At 33.6% G+C, this 25,572-nt stretch overlaps 2 protein-coding genes across 8 annotated transcripts; one reads left to right on the top strand and one right to left on the bottom strand.

Annotated features, from left to right (window-relative positions):
• The first annotated feature begins 602 nt into the window (after window positions 1–602).
• Window positions 603–2,798, top strand: LOC130961600 (uncharacterized). 3 transcript variants are annotated; one of them, XM_057887560.1, is made up of 3 exons: window positions 603–857; window positions 1,480–1,621; window positions 2,488–2,793. In XM_057887560.1, the coding sequence occupies exons 2-3, from the start codon at window positions 1,493–1,495 to the stop codon at window positions 2,587–2,589; spliced, it is 231 nt and encodes a 76-aa protein (XP_057743543.1). In that variant the 5' UTR covers window positions 603–857; window positions 1,480–1,492; the 3' UTR covers window positions 2,590–2,793. The 3 variants fall into 3 exon arrangements, with proteins under 3 accessions (XP_057743543.1, XP_057743544.1, XP_057743545.1); XM_057887561.1 differs by having other exon boundaries at window positions 628–852; window positions 2,488–2,797; XM_057887562.1 differs by lacking the exon at window positions 603–857 and adding an exon at window positions 1,163–1,201 and having other exon boundaries at window positions 2,488–2,798.
• Window positions 2,799–3,438: 640 nt separating this feature from the next.
• On the bottom strand, window positions 3,439–6,674 carry LOC130960000 (probable caffeoyl-CoA O-methyltransferase At4g26220). 5 transcript variants are annotated; one of them, XM_057885390.1, is made up of 7 exons: window positions 6,561–6,656; window positions 5,896–5,970; window positions 4,999–5,050; window positions 4,811–4,890; window positions 4,422–4,566; window positions 4,190–4,321; window positions 3,439–4,041 (listed from the first exon to the last, which is right to left on the bottom strand). In XM_057885390.1, exons 3-7 carry the CDS (start codon window positions 5,038–5,040, stop codon window positions 3,751–3,753), a joined length of 690 nt encoding a protein of 229 aa, XP_057741373.1. In that variant the 5' UTR covers window positions 5,041–5,050; window positions 5,896–5,970; window positions 6,561–6,656; the 3' UTR covers window positions 3,439–3,750. The 5 variants fall into 5 exon arrangements, with proteins under 5 accessions (XP_057741373.1, XP_057741359.1, XP_057741355.1 ...); XM_057885376.1 differs by lacking the exon at window positions 5,896–5,970 and having other exon boundaries at window positions 6,620–6,674; XM_057885372.1 differs by lacking the exon at window positions 5,896–5,970 and having other exon boundaries at window positions 6,561–6,668.
• Window positions 6,675–25,572: the final 18,898 nt, after the last annotated feature.

The raw sequence follows: 25,572 nt of genomic DNA, 5'->3' as shown, positions 1-25,572 counted from the left end.
GCGTTCACATCCCCTCGAATATTCACCCGAATTGTCCGGTAACCGACCACCGAACAATATTATTTTAAATAAAATATATTATTCAAAAAATATTAAAAATTTATTATTTTGCATTAATAATATTAAAAATATATTATTAATTTTTTTTAAAATAAGATTTTCTTTTCTTTGGTTCATCAAATAATATAACAACAAAAAATTTTAGGCAATGAAATGTACTAAATAAATATTATATTCATTTATTTTTATATTGCATGTAAAATGAATAACTGATGTTTTAAAAAAATAATTACATGATTTTATCTTATCAAATTATAATAAGTGAATAAAATGCATGGAGCAATGGAAGATCATCCATGGTAGAGGCAAAATAGAATAGATTCAAGAGTCTTTAAATTTGTTGTCGGATCAACAGTAAAGATGTGTGAAGATATCAAATCGGTAATAATGGAGTAATAGAGAAGTTTTGTTTCTGATAGTATTCGATGAGGGGTTTAGTTTTTTTTGTTCTCTTTTTTTTTTTAAGTTTGTGCCCGCTCTTTTATTCAGGCCATAATAATAATAAATAAACTCAATTTACCTAGTAAATTTTTATAATAGACTAATTTATAAGGAGTGTTATTTTTGTGGTTTTCTTAAATAGAAAATAACCAAAAGTCCAAAACTGAAAGTCCGAACCCCACCCACTCTTCCTCACCCAAAGCTCACCGCAGGTGCATCTGTTCCACAGTCGCGCGTTGGTTGCTCGTTCCGCTGCCCTCGCCTCCTCCTTTCTCTGCTTGTGCCTCTGCTCCGCCGCCACCTTCTCTTCTGCGCCTCTTTGCTCCGCCACCTCCTCCTCTCTCTGATCAAGTTAGGTTAGCTTTTTCATTTTTATCTAAAGCTGTTATGTTCACGTCAATCTTATTGATGATGATTGATGAATGAATGAGAAAAAGAGAGATGCAAATTATGTGTTGAATTAATGTTCCTGATCTAATTTACTCCTTTATCAGTTTATCTTTAACCTAAATCCATTTGGCTTTTTATGCTCCTAATCGCAGAAAGTACAATCTAATTTAGAAAAATGAAGCAACGGAAGATACTACTTATTCTTTTTCTTTCCAGTCTTGTCTTTTTAGAATCCTTCTTTTTTGACGTGCTGTTGTTACATTCAGTTCAGATTTGAGCCTTCTTCAATTATCAACGACAAGTGAACAGGGTACTTCACATGGAGTTTCATCATTTATCTATGAACTCACTGTGCTTGGTTATTTCGTGTTTGTATTCTACTTATCTGACTGGCTTTCTTTCTTTCTCATTTAATAGCTCTTCGTAACTTAATCTGCACTATCGGTTCGAATTTTATATAGTCTTGTAGCTAATAATATTCATTCAAGGCACAGTCATTACATGTGGTTATTTGAAGTGTCCTTGCTTGGGTTTCCTTACATCAGCAAGCCCAGTTTTCACCATTCTGTCTTTTGCCTTTCCTCGTAGGATTTCGGCAACAATGTCATCTCTCGGCACGTCCAAGGGGATTCTTGAGATTGCTAAGTTTGGGGTCTATGTCACTGTCCCCATTGTTCTTATGTATACTTTCGCCAACAATACCAAGAACCTTCAGAAATTCATGGGAAATGTAATCTCCTTGTCCCTTGCTGCCCTTTTCAATAAAATTATGCTTATGACACCAAATGTTTACTTTTCTTGCTTCTTGTTTAACTGCTTGATTTGGGGTTTGGAACTGTTTGAAAGTAGAAAACCTTCGGTGTTGGTGTTGTGGGGATGAAGAGGTTTCGATTTGCTGCATCTTTGACAGCATGGTTACCGTTTGAGTAGGGTTTAGTTATGGACTCATCGCTCCCTTCCTGTTTTCTGAGGACCAAAGTAGTCTTAAATATGATATATGCTAACACAGACATGCCAGTGCATGCCCGCCCCAATAAGCAATCCTTTGGTCAAACAGGAAATTGTAGGTGCATGATTGGCATAACTGGTTAATGATTAGTTTATTGGATCAAGCTCCTCTAAAGTGAGGAAGTTGTTAAAGTGAGAAAGTGAAAACTTAATCATCCTTGAATCAAGATAATGGGGCTCACACATAATAAAATTACAAATTCAATGGTGGTTAACCCCTTATTTTGTCACTTTACAATTCTCCTCACTTTAAAGGATCTTTTTCCAAGTTTATTACAGTTATATCACTTTAGAATAAACTATAAAAATCAGTTGAGATTACTTTGCTTTGAGAATGGTTGAAATTTGAAGATGTGAATTCAGATCTTTATAGCATTTCACTTCTATTTAAATATGCTATTAAAGACAGAGCAGCTGCCAATACTTTCTGTTTGTCACATTATTTATAATCTGCACTGCATGATGAAATGATGATACCTTTGAATTCTTAATTTCTTATCATTTTGTCTTGCGAGCATGAATGCCATGTGGTAAAAATTATTGACTACTTGTTTTATCTTTTGCTTGTCTTGTAATGTAATGTTACAGAAATCATACATCGAATATCCCCCAGAGGCACCAAGGCCGCCATCACCAGAGGAACTTAGGGAGAAGGCTCGCGAGCTGGCTCGTAAAAGGAACAATCCATGATTCTCCTTCTATTTGGTTGTGCTCTACTTGTTACGGCTCAATAGTATTGATATTATACAATACATATGGTTGTGTAGTGATAATTTGTAGGGTTTAGCTGTGTTCAAGTTATCAATTAAGAAAGTTTTTATAGAAAAAGATGCAAAGTTTAATTTCTAAGACATTTGTTGTGTATTTATTAAAATAAAAAGTTTGAAAAAATTTATACAAGTAATTTTAATATGTGCCTTGATTAGCTAAATTTTTTTAATGAAAATACCGTTTTGTTTTTAATGGAAAATTATACAAACAAACTTGTTCATAATTGAACTACTTTTGCATATTAGATGAAGGAATGCGCCCGCTATAGCTTAGAACAAAAACTGAATAAAATCTTAATGACTTATATTCATAACTTTTGTTGAGTGATAGATGTTATTTATTGGAAAAAGTCGTAGATATTTGGATAGGATGAACCTTCCTCCATGAAAGTCCACTAATGTGATATTTGAAAATTTGTGAATTTTATCTATGTATCTAATTATATTTAAAGGGGAAAAAAAAGGATCCATATTTAAAATTTGGGTGAGTATATAGTTAAATAGGTTCTTACAATTTTTTTCTTCGGGAGATTGATTGCAAACAACGATCTAAATATCTACTTTCAAGAAAGAACGCTGAAAATGTGAAGATAAAATTTTACAGAAAATGCTATCTTTTAACATTGTAATCCTTTTCTTTATAACGTTTTCTCTACAACGAACAGAAAGAGTGGGAAAATTCTCCCTCAACTGATGCAACAAAATAATAACATAATAGGGAACTAAAAGAGTATCTCTCAGAATCAGAGATGAATCTTCGCAACCTAACTGAAAATGATACGAGAGATTAACATTTCACACAAAAGGGTATCTGTGAAACTGAGGTTTGATTGGTTTGGTGTAAGAGCGTCGCATTTTTAAGACTTTGCTACAGGAAATTGTGAATGAACTTATAGAAACATTCTAGATGAGAATTTTTCTTATCATGTTTCTTATGAATGACAATCCTGAATCCTCCATCTTTGCTTTATTCTTATTACCATAAACTGCAGATCATCCACATTCACATATGTGGTCTTTTTTATTAGATTCATCATAAGCTAAACTATACACATTTGAACCTTGGCATCACTAGACTTTTTCACATGATACGCTTGCATATGGTGATGCCGTCCCCAAATGGAGCAAGCGAAATCTGGACTCGAGAATCGGCTGCAATTTGTTTGTTGAATTCGATTGTCAGATGCCTGCCAGGTCTGTAGAATTCCGGAGTCTCATTTTCATTCTTCGCAACAGAGCCTCCCCAGAGAGTGTTATCATAGACTACTATCCCACCAACCTTCAACAACTTCAATAGCCTCTCATGGTAATTCCAATAGTTAACTTTGTCGGCATCAACAAATGCATAGTCATAACTCCCTTCATTCTCATGCTGCAATAACAAGAAGGATCACTTTAACCATAAAGAACATTTAACAAAAACCAAACCCCCAAATCACTAAATTTTTTAGAGCAATGAAAAATAAACTTGTTTAACCCTTCATAAAACCTACAAAAATGGAGAAATTTAAGATTCTCACATCAGTCAAGAGCTGATCTAGAACCGGCAAAGCCTCGGACTCCACAAAGTTAATCTTGTGCTCAACGCCGGCTTTCTTAATTATCGGTAATCCGATTTCATATGCATCTCGATCTATATCAATAGCGGTTATCTGCAGGGAAACAACATCTTTGTCAATTCAAATGAATTTCACCATGAACTAGTTCAATAAGGCTCAAATATAATACATAAAATTCAAAGTTGCACTCTACCTTCCCATCCTCAGGAATCGAAAGCGCTGTCAGTAGAAGGGAGTATCCGGTGAAGACTCCGATCTCGATAGTCTTCTTAGCATTTACTAGCTGTAGAAGCATGGTAATGATCTGACCTGCATCCGGTGCTGTAGCCATTAATTTCCTGGCAAACACAAAAAGTGAAATGTGATTCAACAATCAGCATGTAGATATGTAAAACATGCAGAATTACATTGGAGAAGTCAATGTTATTTGATAAAAAAAGAGTAAAATGTTTCTGTCATATTCTTTAAGAATTAATAGAACTACTAGTCGTTACTACTAGTCTTAAAATATGTATGGCAAGAATTAATAGTGTTGTAAAGAAGTTTTAAAGAACAATCTCTGTAAAATAAAAAAGGGCATACCTTGGATGATTAGCAGTTACATCCCTTAACTCCTTGAGAGGCTCTGGCTCACGTGGGAAAACACTAGATTCCAAAATATACTACCATATCCATAAACAAATTCAGATGATGGAATTGAAGTCATACAACTATAGTGTATATCTAGCAACTTGGAAAAGAGATCAATGGGACTATGGAAGCAATAATACCTTGTACAACTCTTCAGTTTGCAATAAACCCTTTGATGCCATTGTCCTCAAACTACATACATCAATGAATATGAAAGTTTAGATCATGAGTGTGTAATCATTTCTAGATCATCATATAGCATGTTCTAGGTGTTAGGGAAAAACAAAGAGAGTCAAAGCCGGTAGTGGGAGCATACTACAAAAATTTACATGGAGAGTGATGGGAAGAATAAAGCACTATTGATACTTTATATCAAGACACATTCACAATGGTAATACCAACAAATGGTTCAATAGAAAGAGAATAGACACTAATATTTAACATGGAAAAATTTTCTGGTGGGACAAAAATTTATGGGCCAACCCGATATTCACAGTATTTAAAGATACAGCAACAACAAAGTATTATCTCACTATGTGAGATCAGTTACATCGATCTAATAACATCATTAAGTCCTATAATGTATTATGTATACAATGAGACTGTTTGTACGTAGACCTTATTTGACCACCACATCTATTGTCTTTCGGGTATTTTTTTACCTTTCGCCTCTGTCTACCTTCCATCTCATCTACTCTATTAACTCTATGTTTTACCGATCTTCTTTCCATATGTCCAAACCACCTCATATGAGTTTCTACCAATGGAACATTCTGCTAAGATTAGATGTGTTTTTACTACAATTTAAATATAGTGTATCCTAGTAAAACTTTTTTCTAATATAATTTATAAAATCTAATGAACATTAGAGAATACCAAAAACCCAGTATATATTATTCAGTACATTCTAGTTGTGCGACAGATTCCTTAGGATATTACACTCACTATGAGAGCTCACTCTCACAAAAAGGCTTTTTATTTTTGCTTCTTCTCTCTCGGTGGTTTTAAGAGCTCTATTTGTAGAGAAAGGAGCTCACCTCGTGCCATTGTCACCAAACCACCTAACCAATCTATTCCAAGACTTTGAATTCAACAAAGCCTTGCAATGTTGCCTGGCAATGGCAAAATGAGAGCCAAGGATCAAAACTAGGTATGTTCTATGCTGATTGAGAATAGATATACCGGGGCACTTGAAATTTAAAAATGTCCATATCAAATATCACAACCATGTTTTTGTGTTTCTTATACATAAAAATCAGCTACTAAATCAATTATCTCTTTATAAAATCATAAAAATAGATTGAATAACATATGTATTTATACATAAATATATAATGGTTAATTTAGTGGCTGATATATATATATATATATATTTTGCACATAGCATTTTTGTTTTGTATCACACATGTTTCGGGTTAAATTTATAGTTTCCTCTATAAATCGTTTATTGACAATTTAATCCCAAAATATATCATGACACCGACAAGAGAGCACAAATGATGAATTAATGATTGACCGTAAAAGTCATAGCTAATTCGTGTTGTTCCAAAACATAGGGCCATAGGGGTATGAGTGTATCGCCAAAACCTTCAAAAATCAGACGGAAAACCAAATTTCTTTTATTTAAGACAAGAGAAACGTTGTCCGTGCCTGCCAAGTTAGTTCAAAGAATAAAGAGAAAGCATAAGATAGTTTGAAATACTTATCACAATTCAGAACTGAGAAAATGAGAGAGTTGTGTTGGTGTGGGGGGCAGTTGACCTCAGAGTTGATCTTCAGGATGGCGACTGATGCTTTAGCGCATTTGTTAGCTCATTCGTTTTGCAGAAAAGTTTTCTACTTGTGGTGCTGTGTGGGTCCACCAACATAAAATACTAAAATAATAAAACTCAGGAAAATGGAATTCATATTATTTTTTGGGAATAATCTTGTATACTTTTAGAAATAAGTAATTCGGAATTTTTTCATTTAAATAAATTAAGTATTTTCCAATGCATGTATTTTTCAGAAAAATATATTTTTACATTTTATTATACATCTTGTTTACTATAAAAATAAGAAAGAATAAACTACTAAAAATACATCTAAATAATTTTTTCCTTACAAAAATTTATCCAAAATTTATTATCGACAAAAAATACCTTCAAATAATTTAAAAACGTGATAAAAATATTCATAAAGAATATTATTTTTTTGTAGGTGACAAATGGCTTTTATATTTGATGAACCAGTTATACATTTGATCCAAAATTTAAATAACTGTTTAAAAAATACACACAAAAAAAATATAAAATTTGATCTCTATATTTTTATTTTATTTTTTAAAATTATTATTGATCATTGACAAAAAAAATCACAAAAAATATATATTTTATAAAAAATACCAAATTTTAAGAAATATCTCATTTTTCTAATCATGCTTGTAAAAATCACATTAAAAATTAATTTTTAAAATATTTTTGAGAATACATATTTAATGTTGGGCATTTTTATTACGTTTTTTAAATTATTTGAGGGCATTTTGTCGATAACAAAATTTGAATACATTTTCGTCAACAACAAAATTATTCGGATACATTTTTGGTGGTTCACCCAATAAAAAAAGTATATACATTACAACACTAAATGAGATTACTATAAAAAATTTAAAACGAATCTCAATTGCAAATGAGACATATATAGTTTAAAAAAAAACATATCTCATATATAGATGTATTAATATCTCGTTTGTAGTAACAACTAGTGACAGAAAATTTTGATAATGGGATAAAGTATATATAACATGATAATAATTTTTATAATAAAATATTATATTTTTATAAAAAAAATTAACTATCAAATTATCTATTATAAATTTGAGTATAAATACATATATTAACTTATTTTTATTGTGTATTTTATATTTTAAAATTTGTATTTTAAAATTTATTCTGTACAAGTGTTTATTTTATATATACGTAGCATAAATTGTTGTTATAATTATATTTTATTATTGTAAAGTATAATTAGGTTTCAAAATATCTAATTACAAATTAAAATACTAAAATAGTAATTTAAATAATAACACATAATTTAATTTTTAATTTTTTATATTTCGTATTTTGAAACCTTAACAATATAATAAAATGTCTTTTTTTTTTGTATATGTCGTTAAACAATCATTTAAAAATCAACTTTCATACAATTAGCTCTTTGATGATATTTATAGTTGAAAAAAATTTATTCAATTAGTGTAGTTATTATAAAAAAAAACTAAAGCTAATTTCAAAAGAAGAAACACAAATGGATAGATAATATTCTTTCGAGTCGATTTCTAAGAAAGAACATCAATCTTATTTAAATGTAAATATTGATCATTATAATAGACATCTAATATGAAGTTCTTAAATTGACTATTAAGTGTCGAAAGTTGAATAAAAAATTATTATGGGATCAAATTTAATAATTTAGTGGGGGCAAATAAATATTATTATTATATACTGCTCAATAAAATTCCAATAATTTTAAGTGCTGCAAATATCACAAGCAATTTTTTTATTTTTAAATTTTTGATTTATTTTTCTTTAATTTTCTAAATTTTTTTTCATCTCAAGAGACTTAAAAATAGTTTATAATCCAGACAACTTAACTCATATCTTAATCCAGATTACATTCTTACAAATTTGAGGTAGTTCATATACCTTAACTAATATCTTTTAACTAGATCTCAGAATTTTTAAAGAGTATTGGAACTCAACCTTACAAATTCTACTGTAATTGATTTAGTAATGATATCTAATCTTAAGAGTATTTGATTTAATTTGAATCATCCTAGGAGATTAGGCATTTAAAATTAAGGGTAAAAAACGTATATGAGTAATGGTGTGTTTGTTTGAGGTGAAAATGGGAGGAAGAAAAATGGATGGAAAGAAATAGGAAGGAAAATAGTTATTTTCTCTTGTTTGGTTGAGGAGAGAAATGGGAGAGGAAGGAAAATGGATGGAAAAATATTGGTGGGACCCACCAAATTTTTTTCCCTCCAACAATGGAGAGAAAATGGAGAGAAAATTAAATCTCTCTCTCTACTTCTAATATTACCCCTTTACTTTTTTTGATATCATTTATACTATAAGGATAAAATTGTCTTTTTATAACATTTCTTTCCTTCATATTTTCCCTTCATCCAAACACATCTAAAGAAAATAACAATTCACTCAATTTCTTTCCTTTCCTTTCTTTCCTTTCTATTTCCTTCCTCTCTATTTCTTTCCTTCCAACCAAACATAGCCTAAAGGAGAGTTTAAAATTACCTAAATCAGCCAAACAAAATTCTGATACATCATTCTACCAAAGAATAAATTAATGTAATTCGAATCAATATAATTCGAATTAGATTTGTATGTAATTCGAATTGATATAATTCGAATTACTTGAAAGCATTGACAACACGTAATTCGAATCAATATATCACGAATTATAAATTTAGAGTTCGAATTATATCAATTCGAATTAGTAGGGAGACGTGCTTTGAAGGGAGTTCGAATCAAGTTGATTCGAATTACTCCCTTTTCATAACAAATTCTAATAAAATTTTTTAATAAATTTATTTAAATTATACTACAAAAAATATTTTATTCTATGTAAAATAATTTAAAAAATGGCTTAAAAAATATTAGGAGTACTATAAAAATTTGTAATGTTCTAATGACTTAGGTACTCAAATTTTAAATAAAGTACTCTACATAGTCAATAATAATTTAGAAATTAAAGAAAATATTTTATTCCATACAAAACAATTAAAAATATATTTTATTAATTTTTTCACACATATTTCCTGTCATTATATTGCCATTGGAATCCTCATATATTTCTAATTTCTCAACCTAACCTTCACAAATTCTAACACAATCTTCATATAATTTTACTTGAGATATGTGTCTCATATTTTGTGATTTGTATAAGTGAGTCAATATATATAAATGGGTAATAGACGTATCAGTACAAGTTTTATTATTGACTAATGATAATTCTATTTATATTAATATAGAGAGTAAATCAAATAAATATTTAAATTATTGGTCTCTAAGATTTGAAAAAAAATATTATTCTTCGTTATAAATATGTTTATTATATTTTTTTTAATTTTTAAAAGCTGTTTTACCAAACACAATTATAGTACTTGTGCTTATTAAAAACTATTTTTAATGTGATTTTACCAAACGCAAGTGCTGTAGCTTTTAAAAAGTCGTCTTTTAAAAGACAGCTTTCATAAGCTACTCTTAAAAAGTAAAAGCTTTACCAAACCAAGCCTTATTCAAATTATATGGTGAGCAATTCGAATTTTATACAATACTCTTCTACCCATTCTTGATAGCCAATGAATATTTTTTAATAAATTTATTTAAATTATACCACAAAAAAATATTTTATTGTATGCAAAATAATTTAAAAAATATTTTTTAAGCTATTTTTTTAAAATTATTTTGTATTGAATAAAATATTTTTTGTAGTATAATTTAAATAAATTCATTAGAAAAATTTATTAGAATTTGTTACGAAAAGGAAGTAATTCGAATTATATCGTTTCGAATTACTACTAGTTTCGAAAATAGAGTAATTCGAATCAACTTGATTCGAACTCCCTTCAAAGCACGTCTCCCTACTAATTCGAATTGATACAATTCGAACTCTAAGTTTATAATTCGTGACATATTGATTCGAATTACGTGTTGTCAATGCTTTCAAGTAATTCGAATTATATCAATTCGAATTACATACAAATCTAATTCGAATTGTATTGATTCGAATTACATTAATTTGTTCTTTGGTAGAATGATGTATCGAAATTTTGTTTGGCTGATTTAGGTAATTTTAAACTCCCCTTGGTTCATATACGTTTTTTACCCTAAAATTAAAGTATAATAAATGTATTGTTAATTACTATAACAAATAAAACTCTATTATTATATTCATCTTAAAAATATTTCTATTGATAAATATGCAATAATTATAATTATTAGAAATTTTTAGAATGAATCAGTTTAATTGCTATATTTTTATATGTATTATTTATATATGTAATTTAATAAATAAGATCTATTAATCTTTATCTATTGAAGACCATTATATATATATATATATATATATATATATATATATATATATATATATTTTGATCTATTTTAGATTATTAATGTCCCTTTTAATAATTTTATGACAAAAAAAATTTATCTTTTAATATTATAATCATTATCATAATAATAGATCTCTAAATTTAATCAAATATTTTATTGTATTAAACTTTTAATTGAATAATACATATAATAATAATAACAACAACTTATTTGATATATGTGGAATTGTAGTGAAACTACTTATTCAAAATACATTCTTCCTTATACCATTAGTTTTCCTTTTCTCCATCATGTACTCCGATCCATGATGAATTATGAAAGATTGACGATTGTTTTGGTGAGAAAATACAAGCACTTACGTCTATCATTAGGGTCAGCACGTTGGTATTTTTCTTTTAGAGTAAAGGACATTTTTGTCTCTGACCTTTTTTTTTACGGACATTTTCGTCCTCAAGGAATAGAAAATATATTCAAGTTCCTGACCCCTGAAAAACGTGGACATTTATGTCCTTCCGTTGAATTCAGCCGTTTGCACTGAACGGAAAAGGATGAGCTAGCAGAGGTGGCGCTGAGGTGACCGTAACGGAGGACAGGTGGCATGGAGCATTTCGTAACAGGACGTATAAGTCCCTGGAGACGGAACATTTCGTAACAGGACGTATAAGTCCCTGGAGACGAAAACGACGTCGTTTCGTATCCTCCCCCATCTGCCCTTTTCTTCTTCCTTCGTGTCTTTTCCCTTCCATTTTTCTTCCTCAGCCCCTGCCTCCATCACCGCCGCACAGCCGCGCCTCCGTCAGCCACCATCAACGCCGGCGACCTCATCCTTCCTCTCTTTTCGCGTCTTCTTCCCTTTCTCACTCCCTTACTCCCATTAGTCTCTCTCTCTCTCTCTCTCTCTCTCTTCTCACTTTCTCTCATCTCTCTCTGGTAAGCTGACCCTCCCATTTTGTTTCAAGCATGTAGCAGGTGCTTGTCACACACTAATACTCTATAACTAGCATGAGGCCCCTCAAATGTATCTTTCAATGTGACTTGCCACCCCATTGCCTTGGCAATGTCTTGAAATCCAACACATAGTCATTATCATAGGTTCTTGGGTAGGTGTCAAATGCTTCACACCTAAATTATAAAAATTGCAAAATATTACAAAACACTAACAAGATTGTAAAAGTAATTTGGGGGAATTGATATAGAGGCTCTTTCAGTACATGGAATTTGTGCTACTAATAGGAACAACATTCATAACCCAGCCATCAAATATCAGAAAATGTGTATATATCGTGGAATGAAGTTAAGTTCAGGTTTACCTTTTGCCCTTTTGCCAATATCAGAAAATGGTGCTGGACCATTGTCCATAATGGTTCAGAATAAATGTATGTATTCCTGTACATCATCATAAACGGATTAGACAACGTTTAGATTAAGAGGAACAAAAGAGTTGGAAATGTAAAAACAGTTAAAAGAATAGCGTTATTCCAACACACAACAACTAAAAGCCTAAAATTATACGAACTTCTTCAACCCTTGTACAAAGATGAAGGACATGAGCTACTCAACAAGAGAGAGTTCAGTATCGTTTCATAGAAATTCACATATTTGTTAGGCCACCAGCAGTCAAATTTCTGACTAATCAATGCTGCTGCAAACCTGAGAAAGCACTCAAAAAGAATGGAACATCATGAGCTGGGAGCTGGACCTGCCAATCCCAAAAGGCAACATCTTATTTGTGGCCAATTGCAGACCAAGCGCCGCAACCAAGCCATACGCCATCATCCCAACCAAAGGAAGAGGAACACCTATCAAACACAAAACATAAAAATGTCACTCACACATTCTTTCAAACACATTGCCTGCAAATAATACCCTTCACACCACAAAATCCAGAGACCAAAAAGAATCACACATAAAACAACAATATGGCAAACACACACATCAAGCCAAAATCCTAATAGAATCAAATCATAGAACAGTTCAATTGCAAGCACCATCGAATAGTTGCAACACATTCAAGAGAAGGCAAGTGGCGGGAACCTTGGTTTCCTGGTCGGGTTCTGCGGCGGAGCATTTGAGAGGTGGCGGCAACCTCATACGCTGCATGACGTCAAAGAGGCCCAAGCTCTGGTGGTTGGGAGCACGGTGGTGCCAAATGGGTACAAAGGAACGAAAAGACGATAGGGACATGAGAAGGTGAAAGTGGCTATGGTGGTGGAAGCTTCTAGTTGCTTAAGCTTCTAGTAGCTTCGCCAGCGTTGATGGTGGCTGACGAAGGTGCCGCTGTGCGGCGGTGATGGAGGCAGGGGCCGAGGAAGAAGAATGGAAGGGAAAAAGGACGAGGGAAGAAGAAAAGGCAGAGAAATTGGGGGAGGTTACAAAAACGGCGTCGTTTTTGTCTCCAGGGACTTATATGTCCTATTACGAAATGCTCCATGCCACCTGTCCTCTGTTACGGCCACCTCAGCGCCACCTCTGCCAGCTCATCCTTTTCCGTTCAGTGTAAACGGCTGAATTCAATGGAAGGACATAAATGTCCACGTTTTTCATGGGTCAGGGACTTGAATGTATTTTTCATTCCTTGAGAACGAAAATGTCCGTGAAAAAAAAGGTCAGGGACGAAAATATCCTTTACTCTTTCTTTTATGTGTAGAATAGTACTATTAATCCTTAGAACTAAGATTGACTTAAATCAGATGATATACTAATTTAAATATTTTAGATATTCTCTCCTTAAACATTTATTATTAGAGATCACTACTAAATTAGTTACAATAAAATTTGTAAATCTGCGTTTGAAAATTCTTTGCAGCTCCTAATATTTTAATCAAAGATATTAGGTTAGGTATATGAACTATATCAGATTTACAAAAATGTAATCAAAGACTAAGATATGAACTAGAAATGTCTAAATTACAAAATGTTTCAACTCTTTTTTGAGATGAGAAGGGTAAATAAAGAAAATAAAAAAAACTTAAGAGAAAATAATTGTTTTTAATTTTTGCATCCCTTCGTTCTTATTATCTTCTAAGGTTTCAAAGTCTTAAATTTATACTTATCAAAGCCTTAAAGACCAATTAAAGATGCAATAAAGATCCGTTAGAAATTAATTTTTTTTTTCTGTCACTTATTTTTTGATATGGATATAAAAACCAATTTCGTTAGGTAACTAACAGGAGGTTCAACCAACTTCTACTAATTTTTATTGGGCTGAACTCCAAAACCTACTACAACAAAAAAACATCATTTCATTTACTCATCTTTACCATAATTCAAATATCACTTTTCACCTTTCCCTTTTTCACCACCACAGTTGCGCCGTTCATCTTCTCCTCTTTTTCACCAAATTGTGTCGTTGACCCTCCCTCACACACCGTCTCTATCGCTGACCCTCTCCTCCCACTCCGATCGATGCTGTCGCCGAAGTCCACTTAGTGGTGTCGCCATCTACCTACCAGTTCCGGCAACACTGCCGTCCATCCAAAAGCCGTATTTCAAAAGAAAAGAATAATGATAGGAAGATATACATACACAATATTCAAAGAATAATGATATAACTAGGAGCATGTGAAGGAAGATAAACAAAATCGACAAAAAGAAAAGAGGGTGGGATAAGCTCTGTGAGAAAATGTCTTCCTCAACATCAAAGAAAAGAAAAGGAAAAGAGGCAACTAGTTCTTCATTCGATTCAACAAGATTCAAATCTAAATTTCATGAGGATTGATTTACTGATTGGGAATCCTCACAAGTGGCTGTTCTTGAAATTGGTTTCCAACTAGAGGAAGACTAATATCTTGAAATCCAAAGTAAGATAACAAGAAAAGGGTGGGATAAGCTCTGTGACCCAACCCAAGGAGTTGGACTATTGATCATTCAAAAGTTCTATACCAATGTATGTATGACTGATGTTGAGATAGAAAAAGAAACACCCAATTGTAAAAGCTTTGTAAGAGGAAAAGTTAATGATTTTAGCCCCCCCCACACATTCGCAAAATCCTCTGCCTTAGAGCCCTTCTTCTTCTTCTGAAGCACCATCTTATGAAAAGGGAGTTAAAACAAACCCGAGGCTCGCAGATGTGATCACCAATATTTGTGAGACAAATAAAGACTGGAAGTATGATGCCGAGTGGAGGCCCAACCAATTGAGAAAAAGTGATCTCATCCCAGTGACTAGGGGATGGTTTGAATTTATGTGGAGATCATTAATTCCTTCGTCCAATAACTTTAAAGTGACTATTGAGAGAGTTGTTCTCGTTCACTCTATTATGCAGGGGGAGGAAGTGAGAGTTGACAAGCTCATCCCAAAGGGCATATATCATATTACAGAGAGTGGAGCTTCAAGGACATATCTTGAATTTCCAAACTTGATTTATCGACTATGCAAAGCTGCAAAGGCAGTAATTAGACAAGATGTTCCCATCCCTATGGAAAGACCAATCACAGTAGCAAGCACAAGAAAGGTTTTGAGATGGATCCCTCACCGTCAAGCACAAGTCCAAGAAGAGGAGCAAGTACCACAACCACCTCCTCCTTCACCTCCCACTCCTTCACCACAACCCCACGGACGGGCACATCAAGCTGAACCAAGTCAACATTTGGAACCTTTGGCCCCCTATGGTTAACCTTGAGCAATTGTATGCTGAGTTCCAAGGCTTCCGATTGGACATGTTGGACATAACATCATATCTATGTGCCTCCATTGTGCAGGTGCATCCGAATGTCCCTCATTTGAACGTTGTCATCGAGAATTTGCACGCCAAAGGGTGGAGGCGGAAAATAAAAGGGTATGGGAGCAGCAGTCGTAAGGCAAGCACATCAACGAGCATATCAAGGGAGGTAGCAACCAAGGACTCCTAAGGGACATGTTGAGACTGATGATGAAGATGATGACAAGTGAAGATCCTTAGTGAATTCACATTTTATGATGGTTGGTGGTTTTCTTTAAATTCTTTCTTCTTTGTATTTTGGTTTTATCTTTTGTTTCTACAATATTGTATTGTCTTTCCTTTACCTTATGTCTATGTCCTATTGAGTCCCGCATTGCACTACCTATGCTTACTACTATGCTTATCTTCTAAGATTTCTGTACCTCATGCCGAAAGAGTTGTTTGGTGGAGAAAATGTTAAATCTAATGAATAAAGTCCTCTTATTAATATGGTGGTCCATAACCGTGTGATTACATTCTATGGATTATGGTGAAAGTTTAATGATCTTGAAGAAAGAGGAAGAATGATTCTCCATGAGCAGAGGCTTAAAAAAGTATTATGAGGTCTCTAAACAAAGAAAAAGAAGATCCTTGACTTGAATTAAAAAGAAAAAGAAAAAGAGAGAAAACAAAAGAAAAGAAAGAAAAACAAAAAGATTAAAAGAAAATCAAAGTTTCAAAACTCAGAGCATCAATGGTTAAAGAGATCAGTTATGTGTCTGTGGTGTTGATTGTCCAAGGATAAGGCTCGGGTAATTTTCGTGGGGTGCCTCATCACCCAGTAGTTTGGGCCAACTGGTTTGGAATTTTCGATCGAAAGTCCACAATCAAGAGTTTCCTTGAGACAAAATATTTAAAAGTCCAAAGAGGCTCTAGACATCAATGTCTGGGAATTTAAAGTCTTTAGCTATATGCTTGTGGTACGATCGTGTCAAAGAGAGACTTGTGTAACTAGATCCATGAGGTACTTTATCACCTGGTAACTTAGGCCAACTGGTCCGAGATTATTGATCGAAAACCCACTATCAAGAGTTGCCTTGAGATGAACACTTAGAGTTGTCAACCAAAATGATCTTTCTATCATAAATAAAAGATTCAAGGATCAATCAAAGCTAAAAGAAAACGATATCATAATATTATTCGGGCCTCAGTTCTAAAGGATCCTTCACTCTCAAGACTTCAAGATTCATTAAGCAAGAAGAGAATCCATTTATAATCACATAACTTGCTAAACCCCATTATCAAGAGGAACGTGAGCTTCAAGAAGATTCAATTCTCCTTCATTCATTCAATTCTTTTCTTCTCTTCCCTTTTTCTTGAGGACAAGTAAAGTTTTAAGTTTAATTTTGTGATGCGTTGGCATCGTTAGTTATTTTTCTTGTTTTAATTTATTGTTTTCTTAGGTTTAATTACATTTTTTATCTTCTAACCTTGTCACTTTTAAGTATCTTGCATAGAAGAAGGCGTGACACGCCCTAGAGAGCTACAACAGGGGGCATACCACACTTTGAATCAGGAAGAAAGGGCGTGCCACGCCCTGGAGAGGAGTCACCTGGCGTGCCATGCCAAGCACTATGCATGCCATGCCTTAGCACAACCAAGATGCAGCGTGCCATGCCCCATGAATAAGAGTATGGGCGTGCCACGGGAGAAAGAAAGTATGCCACGCTTTAATTAAAAACAAGTCCCTTGAGCAATTTATCAAGGAGGACATGCCATGCCAAGCACTGGACGTGCCACGCACTAGTCAATTCCAAGCCAACAAGGAGGGGTTTCCACAGTGCAATCTAAGCGTGCCTTGCTAAGATCACTTCCCTGGGAGCAATGCAATAAGGAAGGTGTGCCACGCCAAAGAATAGGCATGCCACGCCCTAGTCACTTCAATCCCTTAGAAGCCATTCATGTCAAGGGCGTGCCACGAGACAAGAGGGCATGCCATGCCCTAGAAAAGTCAAGCTCCTGGAGCCATTCAAGAAAAAGGGCATGCCACGCCCTAGCCCAACAAGCCCCTGGGAATATCTTCCAACCCAAGCGTGCCACGAAGAGTCACAGGCGTGCCACACTAGACCATGATTGCCTTGTCTAGTGTTGATTCATCACAAGTCCATCCTTCAAGATTTGATTTTGAATTGAAGATTAAAGAAGATTCTCTAATTAATTAGTTTTGAATTCCTTTTGATTCTGTTTTGAAATTTAAGATTTGAATTAGTTAGAGATTATCTTAATTATCCTGATTAAGATAATATTAGGATTTGAATATGAATTAGGAAAACTGAGGTATAATAAGTGAATTACATTCACAGAGAAAGGCATCTGGCTTCCTCCGCAGACATTTCATCTTTGAGTTTTTGCATTCTCCATGAGTCACTAATTCCTTGTCAAACGGTTAGAGACTCTATTTCTATTTTCTATGAATTATTAATCTAAGCTTACTTCTATTTTAAAGCTTGCATTGATCCGTTTATGATTGAGTATTTCATTCTTCATCCCTAAAGGATTAGTGGTGTCGGAAAGTGTGCTAATCCTGTTTTGAATTTGTTTACTGACTCGACAGATCTTATATCCGAATTATGTCTGAAAACACTTTCACATGGATTTCTAAATTGACTAGACATAGCATTTTTAAAGCATGTGATACAACACACGATTTTTTATTACCCTAGTTTTGAATACGTGACATATAATTTGGATTAGGACGATTTTTGAAAATTATGTTTTCGCATAAGATTCAATTGGACAGGACTAGCTTGGATACGTGACATATAATCCAACCTGAGGACTACTCTTGACTCTTATATGGAATTGAATTGGTTTTTGCACTTAACCTTTTCGGTTAGTCGATTGACCAAGACATTGGCTATTGATTAATTGAGGAGAAACCGATGAGCCAAGGAATTTGAAATCGGTGAATTAAGACTTGTGGTGAACGGTCCTTGTTTGCTTTGAACAGAGAAAATAAAGTTTAATTCTTCTAAAGACTTAAGCATCCCCAAACCTTTGACTTCTCCTCCAAACGTGCTGTCTCAAGCAATTCAAAACCCTAGTTTCAAATTTTCTCAAGCTTTTACTTTTCCAACAAGTCTTCAAGATTTCAACACTCAACAACTTTAGGTTTTATTGATCTAATTAGTAGTTTAACTTAATACTTGCATGTTCAATCTATTAATCCTCGTGGGAACGATAGTCACTCACCGTGGTAGTACTTGAACAATCCGGTTCACTTACTAGTATCCGTAAACTTCACTTTTCACTCATCAGATTGCGTGGCTGCAAATGGGTCGTCGATCGGAGCTCCAAATTGAGAGAAAGTGGATTTGAATGAGTGAAGTGAATAGTAAATAGGGATCTCTTCTTCTTTCAATCTCATGGCTCTATCTCTCTCTCTCTTTATCAAATTTATGGGGGGGGCTATATCCCTCTCTTTATGAAACTTATGAAATTTAGGGTAAAAAATGGGGGTTGAGTCATGCCTTTTATCCCTTAAGTGAGGGGCAATTTTGTAATTTTTGTCCCTTGACCTCACCTAGGGTCAAAATCTTTAAGATACATGTTCCAATTTTTATTATAAATATTTTTATGGTTAATCCTATATACATAGTACCGGATAGACTTAAATCTGTACAATTAATTATAACGCTAGTACACATTTTTTCGCAATTAATTATATTTTCGCTTCCAAATTTATTTTCTAAGTTAAATTTTCACCGCTAAATTTTCAAATTATAAATTTCAAAATTTTCAACCCATTTTACTCATTTGCAATTAATTAATTAATTATCTATTTATTATTTATCTAGGTTTTACAGTCGTTGCCGCGCCCGCACCCTTGGTGCCATTGCTGCATCTGCCTAACCCTTGTTACATTCGCCCAAACTGACCTATCGCATAGTCGTTGCCTTCGCCCAAGCAGACCCATCATGCCATTGCTGCCCCCATGCAATTGCCTCCTCGCGTCGTCCCTATCCCTCGACCTAGTGCTGAACGTTCTCTCCACGAAGCAACAAAAATCAACACCAGGTAACAACGCTTGTGCCCAATACCTAAGATTTTTTTTTCATTTTGTTTAAACTGCCTGTTGGAGGGGAACAAGAAATTCATTTAATTTGGTGATTTTTCAAAATTTTATTTCTTTGTCAAACATGTGTTTCGTAGCTCTTTGGATGGATGTTTCTTTATATTGCAAATGGATGATTTTAAATTTTTGAAATGCTGATGTTTCATCATTATTGACGGATGTTTCTTTGATGTTTAGATTGATGTTCTTTCTTGAAACAAGTGTTTTGTAGCTCTTAATATGGATGTTTCTTTATATTATAAATGATTATTTCTTTTGCTCTTAGCTAGATATTTCTTTTCATCATACATGGATGTTTCTTAGTATAACATTTAAAATGGTTACGACTTCGCAGATGAGAGAATAATCACATGGTTACTTGATTTTTCTTTGGTATTATATGAATGTTTCTTTTTATTGTAAATGGATGTTCGTATAGAAAATTTGGATTTATTTTGTTTATACTATGTGGATGTTTCTTTTTATTGCAGATGGTTGCTACTTAGTATAGGGTACTGGATGATTTTTTTATTTATTGATTTTCTAGATATTTCTTTCATAATAAATGGATGTTTCACTTACAATAATTCAAATATTTTTTTATTGGATGTTTCTTTCAGAGCAAAACGATGTTTCTTTGATAGCTTTTTATATGTTCTTTTTATGCATGTACAAAGATGAAAATTGCTATACTCATACTGAAGGAAAAATAAAGAAATGTATTAAAGCTTTGCTTGTTGATCCAGTGCCAATAATATGAGAAACAAGCATATTAAACCTTGTATAATCTGTTGCTTGCCATATTTTATTCTCTGACTTTATCATTTCGTATATGTTCTCATAGTTTTGATATTTTTCCTAAAGCTTGACATTAAAAGACGGTGATAATGTTAAACTTATTTAAATTATAAATTTAAAGCTGTGTCAAATATGAACCTTTGTTATTGATTAGCAAGCAAAATAATCTAACGAAAAAAATTGTCTTTAAGGGAACCTTCTTGCTGTGCAAATGTATGGCGAAGAGTAGTTAAAAAAAATATTTTTTTTGGAGTATAAAGATATTTTCTTGATGTCGGTTTATTTTTTTAAGCATGTTAGATTTACGAAATATTAGTTTTTTTTATTTAAACTTGGACGTTCAACTCAAGAGAGGTTTTTGAATTGATCTTTTATACAAATTAGATGTTTCATTTTGCAAACCCTATGATATTTTTTCTCATTTTTTTATATGCAATTTAATTTATTTTTGTTATAAATTGGTTGTTTTTTTCAAAAGATTATGAATGTTTCTTTTGTATTACTTAGATATATCGTTATGTAATGATATGTTATTTACCATTCTTGATTTGTGAATTAAGTTATTTTTGTAACAAATTTAAGATGTCTCTCAAAGGATTATAGATGTTTCTTTCTATATTAATTTGGATGTTTTTTCTATTATAATTCGCATGTTTCTTTCTATTATTATATACAGTAAAAGAAACATCCACAAAAATCTATAGTCCGTAAATGTCCCAAATAACAATCTAACAAATCCTCTAGAGTAAGAACTACTTAATCCTAAATCCAACTGTACATCATGAAAAAATTTGAGAATCCAAACTCAGGACATCAACCATCAACTATACATCATAAGCACAAATTACAACTCATAAGAAACTCATCCAAAAGCTATTTTTGGATGTCTTCTTCCTTTTCTTGTATGTTTTTTCCTCTGTAAATGTACAATAACAAAAAAATCTAAAATCTTTAACAAGAAATATTCGAAACACAAAAAAATGAAACATCCAACTTCTTCCTTTGGAATTACCACTCCTTCAGCATTAGTCTTGGTTGGAACTTGAGGACCATTCACAATGATCTTCCATATATTGTAGTCAATGAATTGAACAAAGATTCGCATTATTTCTTTCCAGTAAGTATAGTTCTTTCCGTTAAAGAAAGGAGGCATATTGTTTGACTGTCCCTCTGTAAGAGTGTAGGCCACAGTGTTTGCACCCAAGTTGTTAGCCATTGGACCTTTTCTCTAAGTTGTGAAGCTTGATTCTTGAGACCTAGCTCTAATACTAATTGAAGGTTCTTGATGACCTAGATAAGGGGGTTGAATCTATGACCTTCTTTTAAACTTGAATAATAAGTCCTTAAACTAGGAAATTCAACTTAGCTTATGTTCTGTCTGTGAGATATCATATGCAGGAAACAATTTTATTTTGGCTCATAAATCGTGAAAAACAGAATTAGTGCAGGGAAGAAGAAGATGACACAACTATATATCCTGGTTCTGTTGCCTTGTGCAATGCAACCTACATCCAGTCTCCACTACAATGTTGGTAGAATTTTTACTATCATTTCATGTATTACATACATCAATTAGCAAAGGATATAACTCATGGCTTTTCACTCCAAGTTCCTCTCTTTGCCTTTTCTCTCAATAGTTTTTTCTTAATGCCTTACACGAATGCCTTTTTTCCACTGAATAGAAACAAAAAAAAGATACAACATACAAACAGAATATTCAATGATAGACCATGAAGGACATGTTGTTGAACAGGTCAAACTCTATAAACTGAACCCAAATTCCGAACTCTCAAATATAGCTTTTTATCTTCGTGGAATGCTCCTTTTTGTGTAGGTACAATGCTTTGAAGACTTTAAACTTAGATTTGTGAGGTTTCTCTCTTCTTTACTCTCGGATTCTCTCTCCTTCCTTTCAAAACTGAATTAATTTTCCATTTTATTTTAGTTCTATTTCCACATCTAAGGCTTGCTTCACAAAGTCAGCTCCTTGAATCTTGAGCTAGCTGAAGTCTTACTTCTTTTTTCTTCAGTCAGACCAGAAAAATGAGGGATTTTGAATCAGAGCTAATCAACGCAGCTTCCTTGAAAATAGATCCTTAGTGGATTCGATAAATCCAAACCATTAACCTTATGTTTTGGCCCTAAGTTTCATTATCCACCATTGATTCACATCAGAGCAAAGTAGCCACTATTTTCTTCAATTTACTCGAAATGGTTGTGCCGAGGGATGGAGAAATTGTAACACCCTTACTATCAGAATGTCACACTTCCGGCTGCGCTACTCTGATAGTCGGGATATTACGACGACTCCTAAGTTTTTAATAATAAGATAGGAGCCTTTCAAAGCTCAAAACCGTATACACTTTTATTTTAAAAAAACGAAAATACTTTTCTTTTTAATCAAACATGCATATACATATATACAAAATTCTTATATAAGTAACTTATAATATTATATACATACAAAACATACAACTCCTATCTTTCTTACGCAATTATAATGACAAAGACGAGGGAAAAACTATGACTAATATATATACAAACAGAAACAATACAGCTAAGAAAAGAAAAGTCTATAGGGAGTGAGAACATCGTCCTCGCAGGTTCTCAGTAGAGGGTTTTTAAGAATTGTACAAGAAGATATTTTAAATATAACTATTTTCAATCGCAGTGATCGTCAGTTCATTATCCAAATCTAAAACTCATATTTTTCTTATAAAAAAATTTCACACAAAATAACTTTTCATACGTTTCACCGCTTACTAAGAAACCATTTTAACCAAAACTTACCACTGATCTAACCAATCACGGCCTTCGATCCAAATCAAATTAACATGGCCTTCGGACCAATAAAAACCAAATCACGGCCTCCAGCCCAGCAAATAAACAATCACGGCCTCCGACCCAAATAAAATCAACCACACTATCATCAAAAGTATCAATTCATTCATCAATACTCAATCTCAAGACAGAACCAATCACAAGCACAAACAATACAAGGCAAACAGAATCTGAAAATAGTTACAGCAAGTACCACAATTAATAGTTAAACAGAATTCATCAGATAGGCAACCAAAACACTTAAGCACATCCAAACAATAGCAAACAAATGCAGTATGATACATGCTTGTCCCACTATCTGTGAACTCACGTGTTGGTTAAAATGCCAGAACACGATACATCCAGTAGCTAACTCAGATATTATCTCTAGGTTGCGCATCTCCAGGAGTAACACAAAAAAAGAGAGTGCCTTTTCACATCGAAGGAGTGTGCTTTTTCACCTTCTCCTGGAGCAATTACAAAGAAGAGTGCCTTTCCACATCGAAGGAGTGTGCCTTTCCACCTTACAACTAGAGAAAGATGTAAAAAAAAAATAATATGAAGGGAAGTATTTTTCCACCTTCCCCACATCCATACCACGACAAGAGAGGGAATCCTTCATCTTTAACTTGCCAAATCTGTGAGCGGGACAAAACAACCATCCTCACAACATCAACCATACTCACATTTTCATCTCAAATATGCAAGCGGAATAAGACCATCGTCCTTGCCAAACACATTTCAATAATATTCAAAATCATAATCAAACTCAATTCATAATCACTTTATCAAAATTCCCAAAAGATTCAAAACATAATACTTTTCTTAATAAATAAAGCTCCAAAACATACTTCATTTCTTTTGTTAATAATTCAAAATCAAATAATATAATTCTTGAATCTAAACTTTTTTAAATAAAACTTCAAATCAAATCTCCAATTTTTATAAAAATTTTGACAGTATCTCCTCTAAAATTTGGACATTGCCACCTATCTTGAGTCCCAACCAAACCATTTCTCAAATTCTTCTCCAATGGATTCAAAACCAAATCATTTACAAATCTCAATTCATTTTCCAAAATCAAACCAATTTCTAATATCAAATTATTTTCCAAAAACCAAATTATTCCTCAATAAAACACACAAATCAAGCTTTCACTCACTACCACAATGCCAACTCAATAATCAGAAACAGTCACATTTCAACCATCATCATAACAACATTTAAACCAGGTACCAAATCCAACTGAACATCTTCAATCGATCAATAAGTCAATCAAGCAAGCAATTTCATTCATGCAAAGCAACTCAGTTCAATCCATAAGACTCACGAAATCATAAAAATATATTTTTCGCATTAATATCAACTTGTAATAATTCTTATAAATATGATGAGTTTTTAGAAAAAGCCTCTACCTCGAATAGTCGAAATTCGAAAGCTATAAAATGCATCAAACTCTTTTTCTCCCGCCCGCAGCAGCGGCAGCCGCAACCACAATTCTGTCTTACTTCTGTAGCAACAAGTGGTAGCTTTAATCACAACATGAAATGACTGAAATTCGACCTTACGTTACCAAAACCTCAGAATCTCTAACCAAACATAACAGAATACTGATTTTCAAGGGTTCTGGAACAAAAATGCTTACCGTAACCAAGGAGGCACAACTGAACCAGATAGCAGTAGCTCCGGCAGAGACTCCAGCGGCCACAGCACCGTTCCTGGTGGCAACAAACACAGCGGCAACCTTTGAGCAACTCCGATGAGCTCCATCAGCGGCGAAAACCCTCTTCCTCCTTCGGCAATGACTCCAGCAGCAGCAACATCCAGGTTCTCGCTTCCATCGGTGCTCCTCTCCATGGCCATGGTGGATCCAATGGTGGTAGCAGCGACAAGACGACGACGGCACTCTACAGACGGTGACGACGAGCACGACAGAACGGTGACGATGTGCAAAGACATCCCCTCCAACTCACGCGAGCTCCTTCTCTCTCCTCTGGCTCCTCCCGCAACGGTGAGGTCTCCCCTCTCTTCCTGGTTAAACAACGACGGTGATGGCAAAGATCCCCCAGCGGCGGTTCTGTCTCCACGGCGACGCTTCCGTCTCCGCGATACTCTCACCCTCACGTGTGTCCTTCTCCTCACGGTGACACAGCACTGGCAATGGTGACAGTGATGCCCATTGGTGCTGTCTCCGTTTTCCTCTTTTCCCTATTCTTCCCCGATCCCCCC

The sequence above is a fragment of the Arachis stenosperma genome, chromosome 2, assembly GCF_014773155.1.
Source record: "Arachis stenosperma cultivar V10309 chromosome 2, arast.V10309.gnm1.PFL2, whole genome shotgun sequence".
Classification (NCBI taxonomy): domain Eukaryota; kingdom Viridiplantae; phylum Streptophyta; class Magnoliopsida; order Fabales; family Fabaceae; genus Arachis; species Arachis stenosperma.
This window is presented reverse-complemented; position numbering and strand designations above follow the sequence as displayed.

Excerpts from the sequence above, each read along its gene's own strand:
- LOC130961600 (XM_057887562.1), top strand. The coding sequence starts at position 1,493 with ATGTCATCTCTCGGCACGTCCAAGGGGATTCTTGAGATTGCTAAGTTT. Across the intron at positions 1,622-2,487 it reads TTCAGAAATTCATGGGAAAT|AAATCATACATCGAATATCC; the intron begins GTAATCTCCTTG and ends GTAATGTTACAG.
- LOC130960000 (XM_057885376.1), bottom strand. The coding sequence starts at position 5,040 with ATGGCATCAAAGGGTTTATTGCAAACTGAAGAGTTGTACAAG. Across the intron at positions 4,891-4,998 it reads AAACTGAAGAGTTGTACAAG|TATATTTTGGAATCTAGTGT; the intron begins GTATTATTGCTT and ends TGGATATGGTAG. Across the intron at positions 4,322-4,421 it reads CGATTCCTGAGGATGGGAAG|ATAACCGCTATTGATATAGA; the intron begins GTAGAGTGCAAC and ends GTTTCCCTGCAG.